Genomic DNA, 16,248 nt, shown 5'->3' with positions numbered 1-16,248 from the left:
CTGTTCACTGCCTAAAGCAGTACTCACGTTAGCAACCTGGAGGTGCAGTTCTAAAGATGGCTGTCCTATAACTACTGCTGAGATTAGCTGGAAACTTTTAGTGCTGGTGTTCTAGAACACTTTACATCTCAATTTTAAAAAGTTTCAATACCTCCCATCTGAGCAATAAAAAACAAACCAGCAGAATAGCTAAGGTTTTTGGACTGCCTCTTTGTAGAGGAACAAAACTACAGATGTACTTACATGTACTTAATTCTGCAACTGCCTCTACACAGCAAGACAATATGCTCAACTGGTGAGACTGACAGTAATTCTTTTGCCAAGGAGAAGTTAGGATGAAAAGACAGTCTATTTCATCACAGTCTGCAAAATTAATTGCTGTCCAAACAAAAAAATAGTAAATAGAAATAACAGAAAATTAAAGCATAATTGATAATTCTTCAAAATTTAAATAGTCACTAAGAGCATTTAAGGAAAAAGGAATGAAGCTAAATTAAAAACAGAATTGAGACCAGCAGTTGTGGCACATAAGCAATCTTCAGGTGCAGAGCTCTCTGCCTATTACACAATTTGAAGCTCTGAATAGCCTCCAAATTTTGGGTGATGGTGTATCCCCTTCCACCTTTCCACAATGCAAGTGCTGGATCAATTTGATGTAGCCATCAAAACACAGAGTCACATGTGAAACCAGATCTATTTTAACAACTGGTAGATAGTTGGGGATATTTGTTTTAATGGAGAACTATTACAAAGAATGTAAGCAAGCTCTCCTAAGAATGAGTCCCAGTAGTCTCTCGTATTATTAGATTTTGATAATCCAGGAGCTCTCTCAATTTCAGAATGCTCAAGCAACATTTGCGTAGGTAAACACTGCAAGATTCCTGATAAGAACTCAGTAAATTAAAGCAGCAGAAACTGAGTATTAATGACGACAGTTTTACAAGGAGGAAAACCCAATTTTTCAAAAGAGGAAAAAGGAAAGGATCAGTTACAGCTTGGCAATAATAAATTCTGTATCCCCTGCATGCTTGAGCCACCCTACAGGACCGTGAAAGAGCTTACCTAAAGCTGCAGATTTGGCCAGTTCACAGGTGAACACACTTAAGATTAAATTTTGAATAACAAAAAGACTTCGATGAAAATTAAGCGGTTTAGGGTTTTAAAATTAATCAAGAGTCATGTTCTGAATCAGAACAGTTACACACCTTGCCTTCTAATATAAAAAGATGTTGGGGTTAACGCCAAAAGGAGGGAAACTAATAAAGTCATCTAACAGCTGCAGTGAGATATTCTCAACTCTAACCATAAAGCTAGAAGCATCAACTTTGAGGTTTCCTGCCCTGTAAGGAAATAAGGTCTCCTTGTTTATAAGATGAAAGGAAAATACAAAACTGCATTTTCAATGATATTGATTAAGAGTTTGCACCTATTCAGAAAACAACATGAAGAAACAGAGTTTCAGCTATTTAGTCTGTATAATGAGGGCAGGCATACAAACTCCTTCAGGAACAGTAAGAATTCTGAGTGATTTTTGTCATGGGTTCTTTTAACTCTTTTTATTTGATCTAAGCATCTCAAAGACCTCTTTACATTTCAAAGATGACAAGAATCATTTCATACAGAAGCATCACTTACCCACAATAACAAATCCATCTGCTTCTCTCTCTGGCACTGCAATCTTCTTTGAATCTTGACTTTTTCGGAAGAAGCCGAACATAGCCTCTTTTTTTCTTCTTCTAAGTTGTTATCTAAAACGAAGACAATACACGTTAAGTAAATACAAGATAGCAGAATCTAGCATAAGAGGCTCACACCACTCTGAATGCAAAATACATGATATTGCAACTAAATCTCTGTTAATAGAGTTGAAGTATCAGGCATTTGCACATCAGACAAAGTACCTTGGTGATGCAGCAATTGACTTCAACAAGCAAAAAGAATAAATTACTAAAGGGTCTTCTATGAAGTTATGGAGTAGAACTATAAAAAAACACCTCAATCTTTCCTTTAGAAAGTAAAAGAAAGAAACTACCGTCAGCTTTTACCAAGCACTTTTTCGTGTTCTTCTGCTACTTCAAACTGTTGTTACACAAACTAACCGTAATTAGTTCTTGAGTTCTTAAACTTGGAAGCCCAAAATGCAATCCTATAGGAAATGCAGCTTCATAATGCAGCAGTATGAAAGCAAACGAATGAAGCAAATCACAGTAGATACTCAGTCTTAAGTGTCTGTGTATCAGTTATAAAGTCAAAAAACAAGAACAAGATACACAATACTTGCAAATATCCATTTTCATTTTTCAAGTTTGTAAACCTACAGACAGCTTAACACTTTGGTGTATTTGACCAAGTTAACACTAATTCCCTTAAAAGAAGCTGCAACATTATCAAGCAGTTTTTCATAACAAGAATTCACTCAATAATTCATAATCTTCCAAACTGGTTAGGAACTGTGACTTCAGCTACAAATAACATGAATGGGATGGAAGCGTTAACTGGAAAAGATTATGCTCAGCATCTCTTTTCTCTCAGGAGTGGAAGACAATATTGAAGCGATGTTAATAGCCTAAAAAGGACAAATCCATCTGAAAAACCTTATAAGCATTAGCCACAAGATGGCCAAACGGGCCAGCTTTTACCAAATTAAGTCCTATGCATCCCGCCATACAGTTGGATAAATCAAGAAACGTTGTTCTAAGCAAATTCTCTAATGATTGTGAACTTTAAGATGCAGACTGGAGGAAGTTTCATTCCTTTAAATAACAAAGTCGTAAGAAAAACTTCCTAAGCAAGCCCCACTCCTCTGAAGACCAAACAACAGAAGCCACAAAGCATGTATGTACAGGTTCAGCTCACTGAGAGGACTACTAATGTGCCACCACCTACTTTCTGTGCTCTATATAAAGTGCACACCATTCAGTGCAGCAGCTGTAACTCTCCACTGCCTCCTCCAGCAAGAGCAGTTCACTTCCACAGAGCTGAGATGATGAAAAAAGGAAAGCAGCACTCGCCAGCAGCTGCCACTTGGACATTATTAGCCCTCCTCCGGCTCCCTGGCAGAGGAGCGCCCTGAGTGCTGCCATGGGACCTTGGACATCGCTGCCCTGCGCAGCGGCCCGCACACGGTCTGGCTCAAAGTGCCGGGCGTCAAACAGCCGCCAAGGTTTTAAGAAAGGTACAGAAAGCCTTTCTCTACTAAAATATCAATATCAAATAGGGAAAGTTGAATAATGTAATTTTGAGTCCGAGGTGGAGTTTGAGGAGTACAATCCTGATTAGCTTCCCTGATGCGCATTTCAAAGTGAAGGGACTGACAAACCGACAGCAACGCATACACCCTAACATATACAACCAGGAAAATCAAAGTCAAACCTAGAGAAAAGAGGCATACTAATGATAATATTGTTTTGCACTAAATTTCACAAAGAAGAATTATTACGAGTGAACCACAGAAGACCACAATGTAGTGTTTATATTAAAAAAAAAAAATAGAAAACCAACCCCCTGGATTAATTATTTGCCAAAACTCCTCACTTCCCACCCAAGCATTCACGACACCATAAGCAAGATTTTGTGCCCTGGCCAGTGACCTGCAGCGATTCACTTGACAATCAGCACCGACTATTCACCGCGTATAAACCGCCTCGCACCCTGCCGTTACAAGCGTATCAAATACTTGCACGCAGCACATCACAAAAAGCCCTTTCTGGAGCGCGAGCATTGGCTTTCAGAACGGCGTATAAATAGCACGTTGCAAAAACCGGCAGCGATTCAAGCCGTGGGCTGATACCCACGAATGAAATAGAGTACCCCAGAGGCTGGCCAGCTACTGCTCGCTATGCTGACGCAGTGGAATTTCTATCAGTCAAACAAACTGCACCGAGGTACGCGAGCACGCGCAGAGCCAGCCAGTCTCAGGTATGTGGTAATACCAAAAATAAATGTTAATTATCCGCACTTTATTCTTGTGCGCTTGTTTTCTTACCTTAGCACGTGAAATACTGATATTTCCAGTCCCGTGGAGATTGCGTAGCGCCAACTCCTAATTGCCTCATTTATTCCTTACCTTCCCCCCTCGCCCGGGCTCAACACATGGCGCCAGCAGCATATTCCTTTTTTAGCCCTTAGGGAATAAGTCTTCTGCTGCTACCAATTAGGGTTGTCAGTCCCATAGTTCAAGTGGTAAAAACCTGTGCTGCAATGCTCCAGAGTCAGGTTTCTGCTCCAATGATGTATGAAGGAGAGGCAGTTGTGGAACAGTTTAAAATGCAATTTTACCTTCTTCCTAAGCACACAACAAGAAGGAAAATCAACTTGATGTGTAAAATCTTATAGGTAGCTTTGGTAAAGACTCAGACTCCAGCCAGCCACTTAAGGTGCCAGAGCTGCAGTTGCTCCAGTCACATTTTTTTCTCTTAGAGATCTGCGTTACTGTACGGTTTGCAGCTCTATCAGGCACCGTTCTCCCTCCTCTCTTTCTTGCACACAGAAAAGCATCGTACTTCATATATACGTAACATCTGCGCAATAAAGTTGTATAGGAAACCATGAATGTCATCTTTTAAATCCTGCATATTTAACATAATCTTCACTGCTTTAAAAAAGCAAAACAAAAACACACTGCAGGCATTACAACTCAGAGTAGATTAACAACTGGTATAACTTGACCTAGCCAAATTATCATTACAAGCACTTTCACATACTCATTTTTTTCCTTTTGTTGACAAAAGACAAACCTTTTAGAAAAAAAAATGGGATACTGAGAAAAAGGTGAAATTCATCCTATCTACGTAAGGCTCAGACTTTACTTTGTAGCTTTCGGTTTCTGAAGTAGCTTCTTCAACTAAATTGCACCGCCAGCAGTATTTCTCAAGAAGAAAAAACCACATCTTTTTGTTTGAAACAGAAAAAGAAATGAAGTACCCCTACAAACGCAGGCCTCAAATTCTTACTCTGATAAAACCACTGGGCCAGCAGTGAGAAATACGCTGTATTTGGGGATTGTGAACATTGGGAGGGTGGTAAGGAATCTGCATATTAAAACAGACTAGCATGCTTTGTGAGGCCATTTCCTTCTCTGGGTGTTCACCACTTCAAATCAAAACTTGTAGATCACACAGGTCTGCGTAACTGATGTGGAGGCAGGAACTCACCAACTATTACTTGCCGTATTTCAGTATCTTTCCTGAACAGAACTAACTTTAAACTAAATAAGAGACAAAAAAAAAAAAGGGGGGGGGGGGGGTGGGGGACAGAAACAAAAAGTAGAGCTGTATCAAGTATGGTATAGGTAAAGGAAAAGTCCTAGATGGGCAATGCGTTTGTGATATTTGCTCTCTTTTAAGAATTTTATCAACTGCGGTACTTCAAAAGCAAACATAAATCTCTCCAGCAATGTGAAATGCAAACGCTAAGTTTCTTGAATTACACGTTAAAAACAAAACAAAGAAACACTGAGTTGAATGGAAACACTCGTGCTCTGGAAGATACGAGCACAGCTGAAGCGCTTACAGAATCAGGCTGAGTTTTACTACTTGTAGATAAGTTGAGGTTTCGTTTAACTAAAGCTGAAAACAACTGATTTCTGCATAAATTTAATTTCAGAGTAAAAACTAAATTTGAAGTTTGCAAACGTGGATGCATGTTCACATAAACCAGAGAAAAAATTATTTAAGGATTTTTTGTCGATGGTGGTGGGTTTATTCGTGTTGTCTTTTTTTTTTTTTTTTTTTTAAATGAAGCAGTCAGCACAAAATCACAGAAAACACATCCACCAGTCAGAGACAGCACCACGTTTCTGCAGTAATGTCTCCTATATAGCTCAGCACTTTCCACTTCCAGATGGGTTTAATTGTATTTCTGTAAGAGACCTGAAATTGAATTCACTGCCTAAAGATAAAAATCTCCCTTGGCAGGAATATGCAGTTCCCGTCTCCTCATGTTTCCCCCTCACCAAAAAGCGAGCATAATTTCTTCCTTTCTCCAATCTCGATTGTTAACAGTTAAGAATAATGCTTTTGGCACTGCTTCAGTCATTAACAAGTAATAAACTGCGAACTATAGCAATTCTGTGAGGCTACAAGAAATATTTTGTCTGTACGTGAGGCTCTGAGAACATACATGGGATATGGCGAAGATGAGTTGCAGAGCTGCACGCAGGGGTTAATTTATTCCTGGTGCACTTTGCCGGTCTCCTTCGACAAGAGATATGGGTGACCTTTGAGCCAAGCCAATATGTTACATCCCAATACCGTTTTTTGTATACGTTAAGGACCCTAGCATTTCTTTCAGCTTTTTCCTGCATGTTCACAAGTGGCAGAAGAAGAAAGATAATTCGATATTAAAAACAGCAAAGATGCAGACCAAGATAAAGAGAGGCTGCTTGGGAATTTAGCAAAGCAGAATTGCAGAGGCACTGCTGGTAAATAAACGATGAAATGAGCTCAGATGCAAATCTGATCTTAAAGAAACAGACTAATTTCACGCACCGCTGTTTAAGCTATATATACTATGGAAAAAGAGAAGGGCAATTCTCTCTTCCATGTAAACACCCACTGTTATTCATCAATAAATTAACAGCAAGAGCAGCAAGACTGTACAGTTTATAGCTCTGTACAGCCCGCTTATGACATGAAACAGACCAATTTAGAGTCAAGAACACGCACGTCAAAAAGATTTTTCTGTGACACCAAGAGACGAGTTTAAAAGCTTTTAACCTAGTATAAGTTACTATTTGAGGAATTAAAAAAATAAATAATTAAACAGATCATTTCTTTATCTGGCATTAACATCAGTCATATTCCTGTAGTTTATGCTTCTTCAAAGCATAAGAAAGGAAAATAGGTGCCAAGAGAAGCACAAATACAAAAATATATACATATACACATTTAACAAAACACTAAGGAAGACATTTTTTCTTAAATTCAATATGAATATTTATTTTTATAGTTTTTAAAATTGAAGGGAATCAGAAATACCAAGAACCCAAATTGCCCAACACCAACGCAACCCAAATTACCACCACCTAACAACACTCCGAGATGCTGAGTCGTAGAAAGCAACCACAATTAAGCCAGACAATAAAAGCACAGGTGACAAAGGTACAGGCAGGAACGAAATAGCGGCACTCAAGCCGATGCCAAAATTCAAAATGCTCAAGAAGCTAGAAAATACTAAAAGAGCAAGCCACGCATTGGCAAAATCCGAGAGCCAATAGGCTGAAAGCCTGCTTCTTTCCCTGCGAGCAGTTCTCTTTGGGCTGCAAACCTTCGACGGCAACTACGCGTGACGGCCACGTCTTTGTGACAACTTTCACGGCTTGGTTTCCCCCGACGGCTAGCCCCTTCCCCCCGACGGCTAGCCCTTCTTCCTAGAGGCTAGCCCTTCAAACGCGGCAGACGCGAAGAGCCCTCGCAGGGACGCTGCAGCAGACTGAAGCATCTCGTGCCGACTGCGACATTCACGGGACCTGGGGCCGCTTTTAAACCCCAGAAGCAAGCGGGGAGCCGCTCCCGGTGCCTCCCGAAACAAGAGCCCGGAGGAGGGGGGTGGGGGGGACAGCGCTGAGACCACGACACCCGCGTCGCGAAGGGCTGCGGGGGCCGGGCAGGGGGCCGAGACCCCCGGGGAGACGGGAACCGGCCGGGCCCGGCCGGTTCCCGTCTCCCCGGGGGTCTCGGCCCCCTGCCCGGCCTCCCCCGCCTCGGCCCGCGGTCACCCACCGGCCCAACCGCCGCCTCCACTTCCGCCTCGCCGAGTCCCCCTAGCAACGCCCGCTCTTTCCGCCGACGTCAGAGCAGCGCGGCCAGCCGATTGGCAGGCGGCGGGCGAACCTCGCCTCTTCCTCTCCCCCCCCCTCCCTTCCGTTCCCGCTTCCCTCGTTGCTAAGGGTGACGGGCGGGAAGGAGCGGCCGCCATGATGGAGGAGCCGCCGCCATGATGGAGGACGCGCATGAGGCGCCGCGGCACCGCATCGCCGCCGCCCAGCTGGCGCAGCACATCGGGCGGCCCGTCTGCTTCGTGGGGCGGCTCCACAAGGTCCGTAATCCGGCCCGGGGTCGGGCCCGGCCGGTCGGGGTGCTGCGGGCTCAGCGCTCACTGGGACGCGCGGTTTGTTTTGCAGGTGCACCCCAGCGGGAAGCTTTTCGTGCTGGTGGACGGTGAGGGGAAGCAGGCGACCGTGGAGCTGAGCGAGCCCGTGAGTTACGCGGACACCCGGGAGGCGGCGGCGGGCCTTCCTCGGCCCTTCCGCACCTCTGCGTGTTTCTGTTTTTAAATCGGGACAAAATTTTCCCGCTTCTCCCTTTTCCACCCACGTTGCACCGTCCCTGCTCCACTCGTCTTCAAGCTAGCTTCCGCAGTCTTAATAATAATCAGTTATCTTTGCCAATTATATTTGGTTGTGGGGTGGTTCTCTGTGGAGCCAGCAGTTGGACTCGGTGGTCCTTGTGGGTCCCGTCCAGCTCAGGCCATCATACAAGCCTATGAATTTTCGGCTGGAGTTAAGAGAGACATTTCCTTCCGTTTCAAGCACATCCCTGTGTGGCTACTTTGTCTTACTCTATTCCATCTTAGTACATATCTTAGTTTCATTTTCCTTGCACTATTTCCTTTGCCTCTTTATCAACCGTCTTCCTATCTCCAACAGACTATTTTGTAAAGATAATCCAAAAAAAACCACTCAAGAATATGGTATTTTCAAGAGTTTGTTGAGTTGACCTTTCACCCCCCTCCTAAAATATTTCTCATAGCATTTGAATAAACTTCAGAGTTTGCTCAAAGCGTTCTTTCTTAAGAATGGATAGCATTCCTGTCTTTGAAAATGGGAATGCTTCAAGGTATAGGAATTACTTAATTGGTTAAAAAAAATAAGCAATTCCTATACCCATTGCATTTATAACTAATGTGCAGAAATATTGCTTCGATATCAAGTATTTGTAAAGGGATAAGAACCAGGCATTTTCTTCTATGTGTGTTTTTTTTTTCTTTTTGTGTCTGAGAAATATTGTGACTGAAGGATTATTATGGTTATGACACCTTTTGATGGCTAAATTGAGCATGTCAGTAGTCATCCCATCTTTCCCGCTGAACGAGTCGTTAAATGCTGGCAAGTCTGTCCATTTTGATATGAAATATTTGCACGTGATACCTTGAGTTTCAAGACTTGAGTCCTGTTGATAAAAAAAAAAAAATGCAGTTTCTTCTGGTGAGGAGTTTTGTCTTACAATTGTGAAACTTGCTATCTTCATTTCCAAATTGCAAGAAAATGTCTTTCCTACAAGTTCTGCCCTGTATCGAAATCTTTCCTGAGTCCATGAAAAGGTTTCCTGTGTCAGACTGTTAAAGCGTTGCATGTCAGCATCCAACCAGTGATTCCACAGCTTTCTGGGAGAGAGTAAATGGGTGAATTTTATAAATACGTAGCTACGATGTTAGGCATTTCACAGCCTGTTCCACTGCTGTAATAAGTACGTAAGGAAGAAACTTGGTATGTGCAGAAATAACGTGCAGGAGTTCTGTATTGGAAGGACGTAACTGAAGTAGTACCACACTTCAGTAGTTTCCCCAGTAGTAGTGTATTGCTTGACATGGAACAGAATTTGTTGTTCCTAGCTCAAGTGCTGTGCACCAGAAACAGCAGCTAATTTGTTGATACTAATTTAATTTCTGGTATGTTTTCTAGCTAGATGAAGAGATCTCAGGAGTTATTGAAGTGGTGGGAAGGGTAACAAATCAGGCAACCATCATGTGCATGTCATACGTCCAGTTCAGAGAAGATAAAAGTCCATTTGGTAAGTGAGGATATATGTTAAGAGAAATTAATGTTGTGTTCTGAATGTTTCTTCATTAAGTAAGAAGAGAGCTTGATTATCCCCTCTTATGGACAAGGTTATTCTTCAAGCTCTGTGAAAAATAGTAAATGGACAGTGGTGTGGGAATTACGTAGTGAATATGCTGTTTTACAGGCAAAAAGCAGGGACTGACTCAAGGCCTGAGCTGATCTAGGTCCTTGCCATGGTCTGATCATTCTCCCAGTCCCGGGTTCTTTGTCTTCCCTTGCCTTGTACTCCTTTTGTGATTGTCCAGTTAGCAGGTCTAAAAATAATCCTCCAGGTAGAAAGCAATGAGAATGTGGCAGGCTTGGGAAAACTCGGGGGGGTGAGAGGGACTGAAAACACTCGGCTGTACCGCTTTAAAATAAGCAGTGCTTTAATGCTGCCGTTTGCTAGTGGGGAATTTAACAAGCTTTTCTTTGCCCTCTTTCAGATCTGGAACTCTACAATGAAGCACTGAAAATTATTCACGAATTCCCTGAATACTTCCCATTCGGTACCGGGAGGAGCAATTGATTCTTCTTAGCGTATATTTAGGGCTTCAGAGGGTGCAACAGTACCTTAGCTTTCCTCCCTGACAGCTTGGTAACAGTTGCATCAGTTTCCACCAAATATACTAAGATGCTGCTGTTGTATGCCCCACCTGTGGCTAGTGAAATTTACTTTCTCTGAAATTGAAAAGGAAGAAGCAGAACATTTCTGTAGCTGTCTCACTGTCTGTATATATTTAACCCTTTTGCATTCGTGAGGAATGGTCTCTTGCAGGATTTGACTTGCTAGAAATTGAAGTTTTGTAGGCATCTTTTTTTGTTGTTGTTTATTGAGGTTCCAGGATATTTAACACAAAACTTGAAGACATTCGGTGGGGTTTTAATGTAAAAATATTTTTTTAATTTCATTTGCTTTGGTATAAATTTATTAAACATGGAGGGGGGGAGTTTTATTTTGCATCTTGATAATGGTCACTTCTACAATAAAAAAGGTTTGACTATGTTTAACTACTTGTGTCAGTGTTATATCTTTGAGTGCTATTTGCAGTGATACAGGGTGATTCCTATTCTACCTGCACACATAATTTAATTTTAACAAAATGGAGTACAAGGTACTTGCTTTTTGCACTGATGTTAAACACTAAAGCTGTAAGTGTCTAATTAGGCTTGAGAATTTCAAGTGCTATTGAGTTCCCATCACAACTTTCATTCTTGGTGGATGTCAAGGTAGAAGTACCAGGATTCAGCTGGCATGTCATGATGACTTTAATCATACAAACTTCCACACAATTCCCAGTTTCGTTACTATCCAGGCTATTTAACAGCACATAGAATTCTTACACCTCTTAAAGTAACACAATCAAAGTGAAATCTAACTTCTGAAATACTTACTGTGAGGAAAAAAGTGAAACATTTCAAAGCATTTTAAATAAATCTTTTATTTGGATCCATGTTCATTAACATTTCAGAGAAACAGGCTGCAGTTCTAATAGCTAGATTTAGTGCCTTATTAAGATTGCTGGCATTGTGTTTGTTTATGGATATCTTGATTTTCAGTCAAGGAATTTGTGTTTTAAAGACTCCTTATTTATCACAGTTACTACAAATGACAGCGCTGCTCTTAATTTGTGCAAATCATTAATGGATCATTAGTTCACCCATCCACGGGGTAGATGATCAAGTTAACAGGTGATCTGTTTTTTCCACTTTCTACTTAGGAGATAGTGACAAAGTTACTGTCACTGGGAGGGAGAACAACCTCTGAAGTGTGGGTCAGTCTCGTACAGCAAACCAGAACAAGAAGGTCCCAGTGGCACAATACCACGCTTTGTCCTGTAGTGCTGTCCCTGCTATATTTTAGTGCTTAGCAGTGTCCAGCAAAACGTCGTTGTTGCTAACTACGTGCTTATTTTACTAGCATTTAACTCTTCTGAATTATTCTATGTTAGAAAAGATGTATTTTGTGCTTGTGTATATATGTTCTGTAAAATATTACGTGCAAGTAGTTCTTACCAAGGCCTATCTGGGCCTGATAGAATAGATTCCACCACTAGATGGCTATAGCACTTTACCCTGACACAGAGACCATCCTTGGATACGTGGTCATGAGTGTAAATATTTGATTGCATCTGAGTGGTAAATGCTACAGTTTTCCTTTGTCAAGACTTCTCTTTCGTCCTGTCCTGGAGCAATGATATGCAGTCAGGCAAGTGGTATAAAACTGAAAGTTTCCATTAGGTGTTTTTCATTAATCTGCTTCTCTACGCTGCAACAAATGTTGTGAATAAACAGCCTACCCTGACTATATGGCTTATACTAATAAGGAACTATGGAATATTCTTGTTATGAAAGGAAAACTAATGCTTAGGTCATATGTGCACTTAGCAGGACAGCAATGTGTTAAATTGCCAGACGTTTCGGATATCAAAGAGAAAGGAGTAACCATGGGCACTGCGCTGCTACCCCTCGCTTAGGACTGCAAAAATAAATGGAGAACCTGCCTGTCCTTATAAATAATAAAAGGGGAAGTGGTGGTGGCTTAGTGGGTCGCTGGCTGAAGGGGATTCACCAGGGCAACCATGCCATAAATGGCAAAGGAGGATATCACACCAGCAAAGCCGGGGCCAATGATAGGGCCAGTAGTGGAAGTGTAAATTGGGGCTAACAGCTTCTTTGGGGGGACAGGAGTATGGCAAAGACAGGGAGATGAAAGAAGGGGATATAAACTAAATGATGCCAGGGCTGACTGGGAGGCATTCCAGTCACTCAGCCCCATATTCAATGACTGTGATTTGAAGCAGGACAATAAGCCTACTTTTCCCACCATATTTGTGACCAACTTCAGGGGCACGGCACATTTTTCCCTGCTGTTGCTAAGAGGGTATTTGGAGTGCCCATCCCAATATCAGCAAGGGACACACTATCACATTGCCGTCTCCTCCTGGAACATCTGGCATAATTGCCAGGATCCTGGTCTGAGTAAGCGTCATTGGAAAAAATGGATTTGGGTGTATAAGAAAAGGGATGCCTGCTGGAGGCACTGGGAAGCACAGACTGGACAAGATAGCTGTAGGAAAGGTGGAGGGAGGGTTGAGCAGGTCCCAGGCCAGGCTCCCTTCAGGTACAGCAGAGAAATTAGGTGTTGGCAGAAGTTGGTAACTACTTCAAAAATGAGAGGCAGCATAAGGCTACCTGCCTTGCTGCAAGGGCTGCGAGGTGGTGCAGTCTTTACGTAATACTGTGTTGGAGCGGGAGAGCTGTGTTTTGAGAAACAATTCAAAACCGTCCGTCTGTCTTAGCTGTCCAGCCCAATAAACCACAAATTAAAGCCTTGTCCCCCTCTTTGCCTCATGGTCCTTTGGCAAGGTCCTGGCCTGAGCCACCGCGCTGGGATGCCTGCACCTGCCCGTGCCTGTTGGTGTCCCCTTCCTGCTGACAGGACTTCCCAGCCTGACCTCAGATGTGCCTGGTCACTGCAGACTTGTCTGGTGATCACTGGACTCGCGGTTGACCTTGGTCACTAGCACCAGACGTGCTCTGCTCTCCTTGCTCCGGCAGCATGGGACCACAATCATTTTCCGTGAAGCAAATCAGAAAACATTAAGTTATTTTATGCTCATTTGCAAGCATCCTCTGCATAAGATGAGAAAATGTTTGTGCTTAATCAAGTAGGAGAGGCAAGGACGTATAATGAAAGTAATGAAATATAATCGGAATGAACCATGAGGTCAAAAAGGAGTTCTGGCATGCAAAGCCACCTTCATATAGCTAACTATCAGAGTCAAGAAGATTGCAGAAAACAGTGGGCAAGCTCAGGAAGTGCAGGCTAGATGAGTAGACAGGGAGGTGGATTGACTGAATAACCCCAAACACCAGTACCAGCAAGTGCCGGCCTGAGAACTGCCAACCCGGGAGCTGTACCACAGCGTGCAGCCCTTCAGGAACGGACTGCTCCAGCATGGGCTGCTCTCCACAGAGCACCACAGGAAGCTTCTCAGACGAAAGGAGCTGCGTTTGGGGAAAAAAAAAAAAAAAAGTGCCCGACCTGGAACTCAGCCTGGCAGACGTTGCTCCTGTCAGCATGGAGCAGCCATTTCACATCAGCATTTTCTCACAACAGTCACGTTACCTCCATCGGTGCTGCCATCAGGGGCACCCCAAGACCCGTGTGATGTCACCACAGAGTCGCTGTCACCCAATGGCCTCACAAAAGGCAGCTGGCTATAAATGCCCTGAGTGTCCAGCCTGCGTTCAGTCCGGCTGGTGACACTTGAGAGGTTGAGGTCCCACTGCTGGAACGTGCGAGGTGGTGTTGTGAGTGGAAGGTGCGACGTCGAGGTCCTTCCTGTGGAACGCGAGACGTCAAAATCCTTCCTGTGACACGATAGACGCGAAGTCCTTCTGGGTGGCAGGTGAGGTACCCCGGTCCTGCTGGTGGAACTGGAGATGTCAAGGTCCTTCTGGGGGCACGTGAGATGCTGAGGTCTCTCTGGTTGCAGGCAAAGCATCGAGGTGCTTCTGGTGGAGCGCAAGGCGTTGAGGTGCTGCTGGTGGACCACGAGTCTTTGAGGTTCTGCCATTGACCTGCGAGGGAGGTGCTGAGGACTGCAGGCGCTTGATACCCGTTTGTCATCGGAGCAGCGTCCCGTGGAGGACAAGCATCTCCATGCCCGAGCAGCCGCAGGCACAATGAGCCAGCCACGCCAGGAGCTGCCAGCGGAGGAACCCAGACAAGAGACGTGCACCATCTGCCTGGGCCTGCTGGCCGATGCAGCACGACTGAACCCCTGCAGGCACTCCTTCTGCAGGGAGTGCATCGAGCCCTGGGCCGCCCACAGAGCCACCTGCCTGCTCTGCCGGCGGCCCATCATTGCCTTCATCAGGCTGGTGCTGCCCACCCGGCGCGACGCCTCAGCCCGCTGGCCCCGCGGAAGGGCCCAATGCAACGTGGGTCGGGGCGGCGGCAGCAGCAGCAGCGGAGGAGCCCCTCGAGCTACAGGTCCCGCAGCGTCTCGCCCAGGCGCAGGGACCGCAGCCCCTCCACGCCACAACAGCTCGTCCGCAGCTTCTCCTGGCACTGGGAGCAGGACGGGCGCAGACGGCCCCGGTCCCCGCTGAACGCCAATGCCGGGGACACGTCGTGGATGCAAAGGGCCTAGCAGGAGGAACCGGGGGCTGGCGACCACACAGGCCGCCAGGCTGGGCCCCATGTTTAAAGAAAAAAATAAATGAATCTTAAAAAGCAACCCAGAAGGAAGCCTTTTGGGGGATGGGAAATTATCATGGGATCACGTAGCTGGGTGAGGGCAGCAGCCATAAACGTGACCAGGCCCTAATGGGAAAAAGGCTGACAGAAAAAGTCTCCTGAGCCCGGGGCACAAGAAAATGCCTGCCGGCCTGAGAACTGCCACCCCGGGAGTCGTACCACAGCGTGCAGCCCTTCAGGAATGGACTGCTCCAGCATGGGCTGCTCTCCACAGAGCAGCACAGGAAGCTTCTCAGACGAAAGGAGCTCCATTTTGGGTAAAAATCGGGCCTGTTTTATACCATTTATACCTCTTACCCGTAAGAAGGCATAGGACAAGGGGGAATGGTCTTAAACTAAAAGAGGATAGACTAGGCATTAGGAGGAAATTCTTCGCTGTGGAAGGGTGGTGTGGCACTGGCACAGGTTGCCCAGAGAAGCTGTGGATGCCCCATCCCTGGAGGTGTTCAAGGCCAGGCTGAATGGGGCCTTGGCCAACCTGATCCAGTGGGTGGCATCCCTGCCTGTGGCAGAGGGGTTGGAGTTCGATGATCTTTAAGGTCCCTTTTAACCCGAGCTGATTTTGGAGGCCTGTAGCTAGTGGCATCCCTCAGGTTCAGTACCGAGTCCAGTGTTGTTCAACTTACTCAACAACCTGGACAATGGAACAGAGCGCATCGTCAGCAAGTGTACTGACAACACAAAGCTCGGTGGAATGGCTCCATTCCCCCCAGCGGGCTGTGCGGCCATTCAAAGGGACCTCAACAGGCTGGAGGGTTGGGCCGAGAAGAACCTCATGAAGTTCAAGAAGGGCAAGTGCAGGGTCCTGCACCTATGGAGGAATAACCCCAGGCACCAGTACAGGCTGGGGGCTGACCTGCTGGAAAGCAGCCTTGCAGAGAGAGACCTGGGTGTCCTGGAGGACAGCAGGATGACCATGAGCAAGCTATGTGCCTTGTGGCCAAGAAGGCCAACAGCACCCTGGGCTACATTTAGAAGGGTGTTTGCAGCAGGTCGAGGATGGTGATCCTCCCCCTCTACTCAGCCCTGGTGAGGTCACACCTGGAGTACTGTGTCCAGTTCTGGGCTCCCCAGTACAAGAGGGACACAGAACTACTGGAGAGAGTTCAAAGGAGGGTGACGAAGATGACGAGAGGACTGGAGCACCTGTCATACCAGG

General features: G+C 44.9%; 3 protein-coding genes across 3 annotated transcripts in view; 2 read left to right on the top strand and 1 right to left on the bottom strand.

Annotated features, from left to right (window-relative positions):
• UMAD1 (UBAP1-MVB12-associated (UMA) domain containing 1) overlaps positions 1-7,792 on the bottom strand; it is a 79,652-nt gene extending 71,860 nt beyond the window's left edge. The window contains exons 1-2 of the mRNA XM_035545170.2: positions 7,722-7,792; positions 1,636-1,748 (exon numbers count right to left, since the gene is read on the bottom strand). Coding sequence (XP_035401063.1) covers positions 1,636-1,717 — 82 coding nt within the window. The 5' untranslated portion in view covers positions 1,718-1,748; positions 7,722-7,792. The remainder of the gene's footprint in view (positions 1-1,635; positions 1,749-7,721) is intronic.
• The window catches only part of ASNS (asparagine synthetase (glutamine-hydrolyzing)), an 853,397-nt gene that overhangs the window by 691,502 nt on the left and 145,647 nt on the right, over positions 1-16,248 (top strand). The gene's annotated exons all lie outside the window — the stretch shown is intronic.
• On the top strand, positions 7,886-10,831 carry RPA3 (replication protein A3). Its single transcript, XM_035545171.2, has 4 exons — positions 7,886-8,037; positions 8,123-8,197; positions 9,683-9,791; positions 10,267-10,831. The coding sequence occupies exons 1-4, from the start codon at positions 7,936-7,938 to the stop codon at positions 10,347-10,349; spliced, it is 369 nt and encodes a 122-aa protein (XP_035401064.1). The 5' UTR covers positions 7,886-7,935; the 3' UTR covers positions 10,350-10,831.

This window comes from Cygnus atratus, chromosome 2 (assembly GCF_013377495.2).
Source record: "Cygnus atratus isolate AKBS03 ecotype Queensland, Australia chromosome 2, CAtr_DNAZoo_HiC_assembly, whole genome shotgun sequence".
Taxonomy (NCBI): Eukaryota; Metazoa; Chordata; class Aves; order Anseriformes; family Anatidae; genus Cygnus; species Cygnus atratus.
Note: the sequence above shows the minus strand (reverse complement) of the source record. Positions and strands in the feature narration are given on the sequence as shown.

Bases quoted from the DNA above. Each gene is read 5' to 3' on its own strand.
- RPA3 (XM_035545171.2), top strand. From the start codon at position 7,936: ATGATGGAGGACGCGCATGAGGCGCCGCGGCACCGCATCGCCGCCGCC. The intron at 8,038-8,122 runs GTCCGTAATCCG...TTTGTTTTGCAG, and splicing joins TCGTGGGGCGGCTCCACAAG to GTGCACCCCAGCGGGAAGCT. The intron at 8,198-9,682 runs GTGAGTTACGCG...TATGTTTTCTAG, and splicing joins CCGTGGAGCTGAGCGAGCCC to CTAGATGAAGAGATCTCAGG.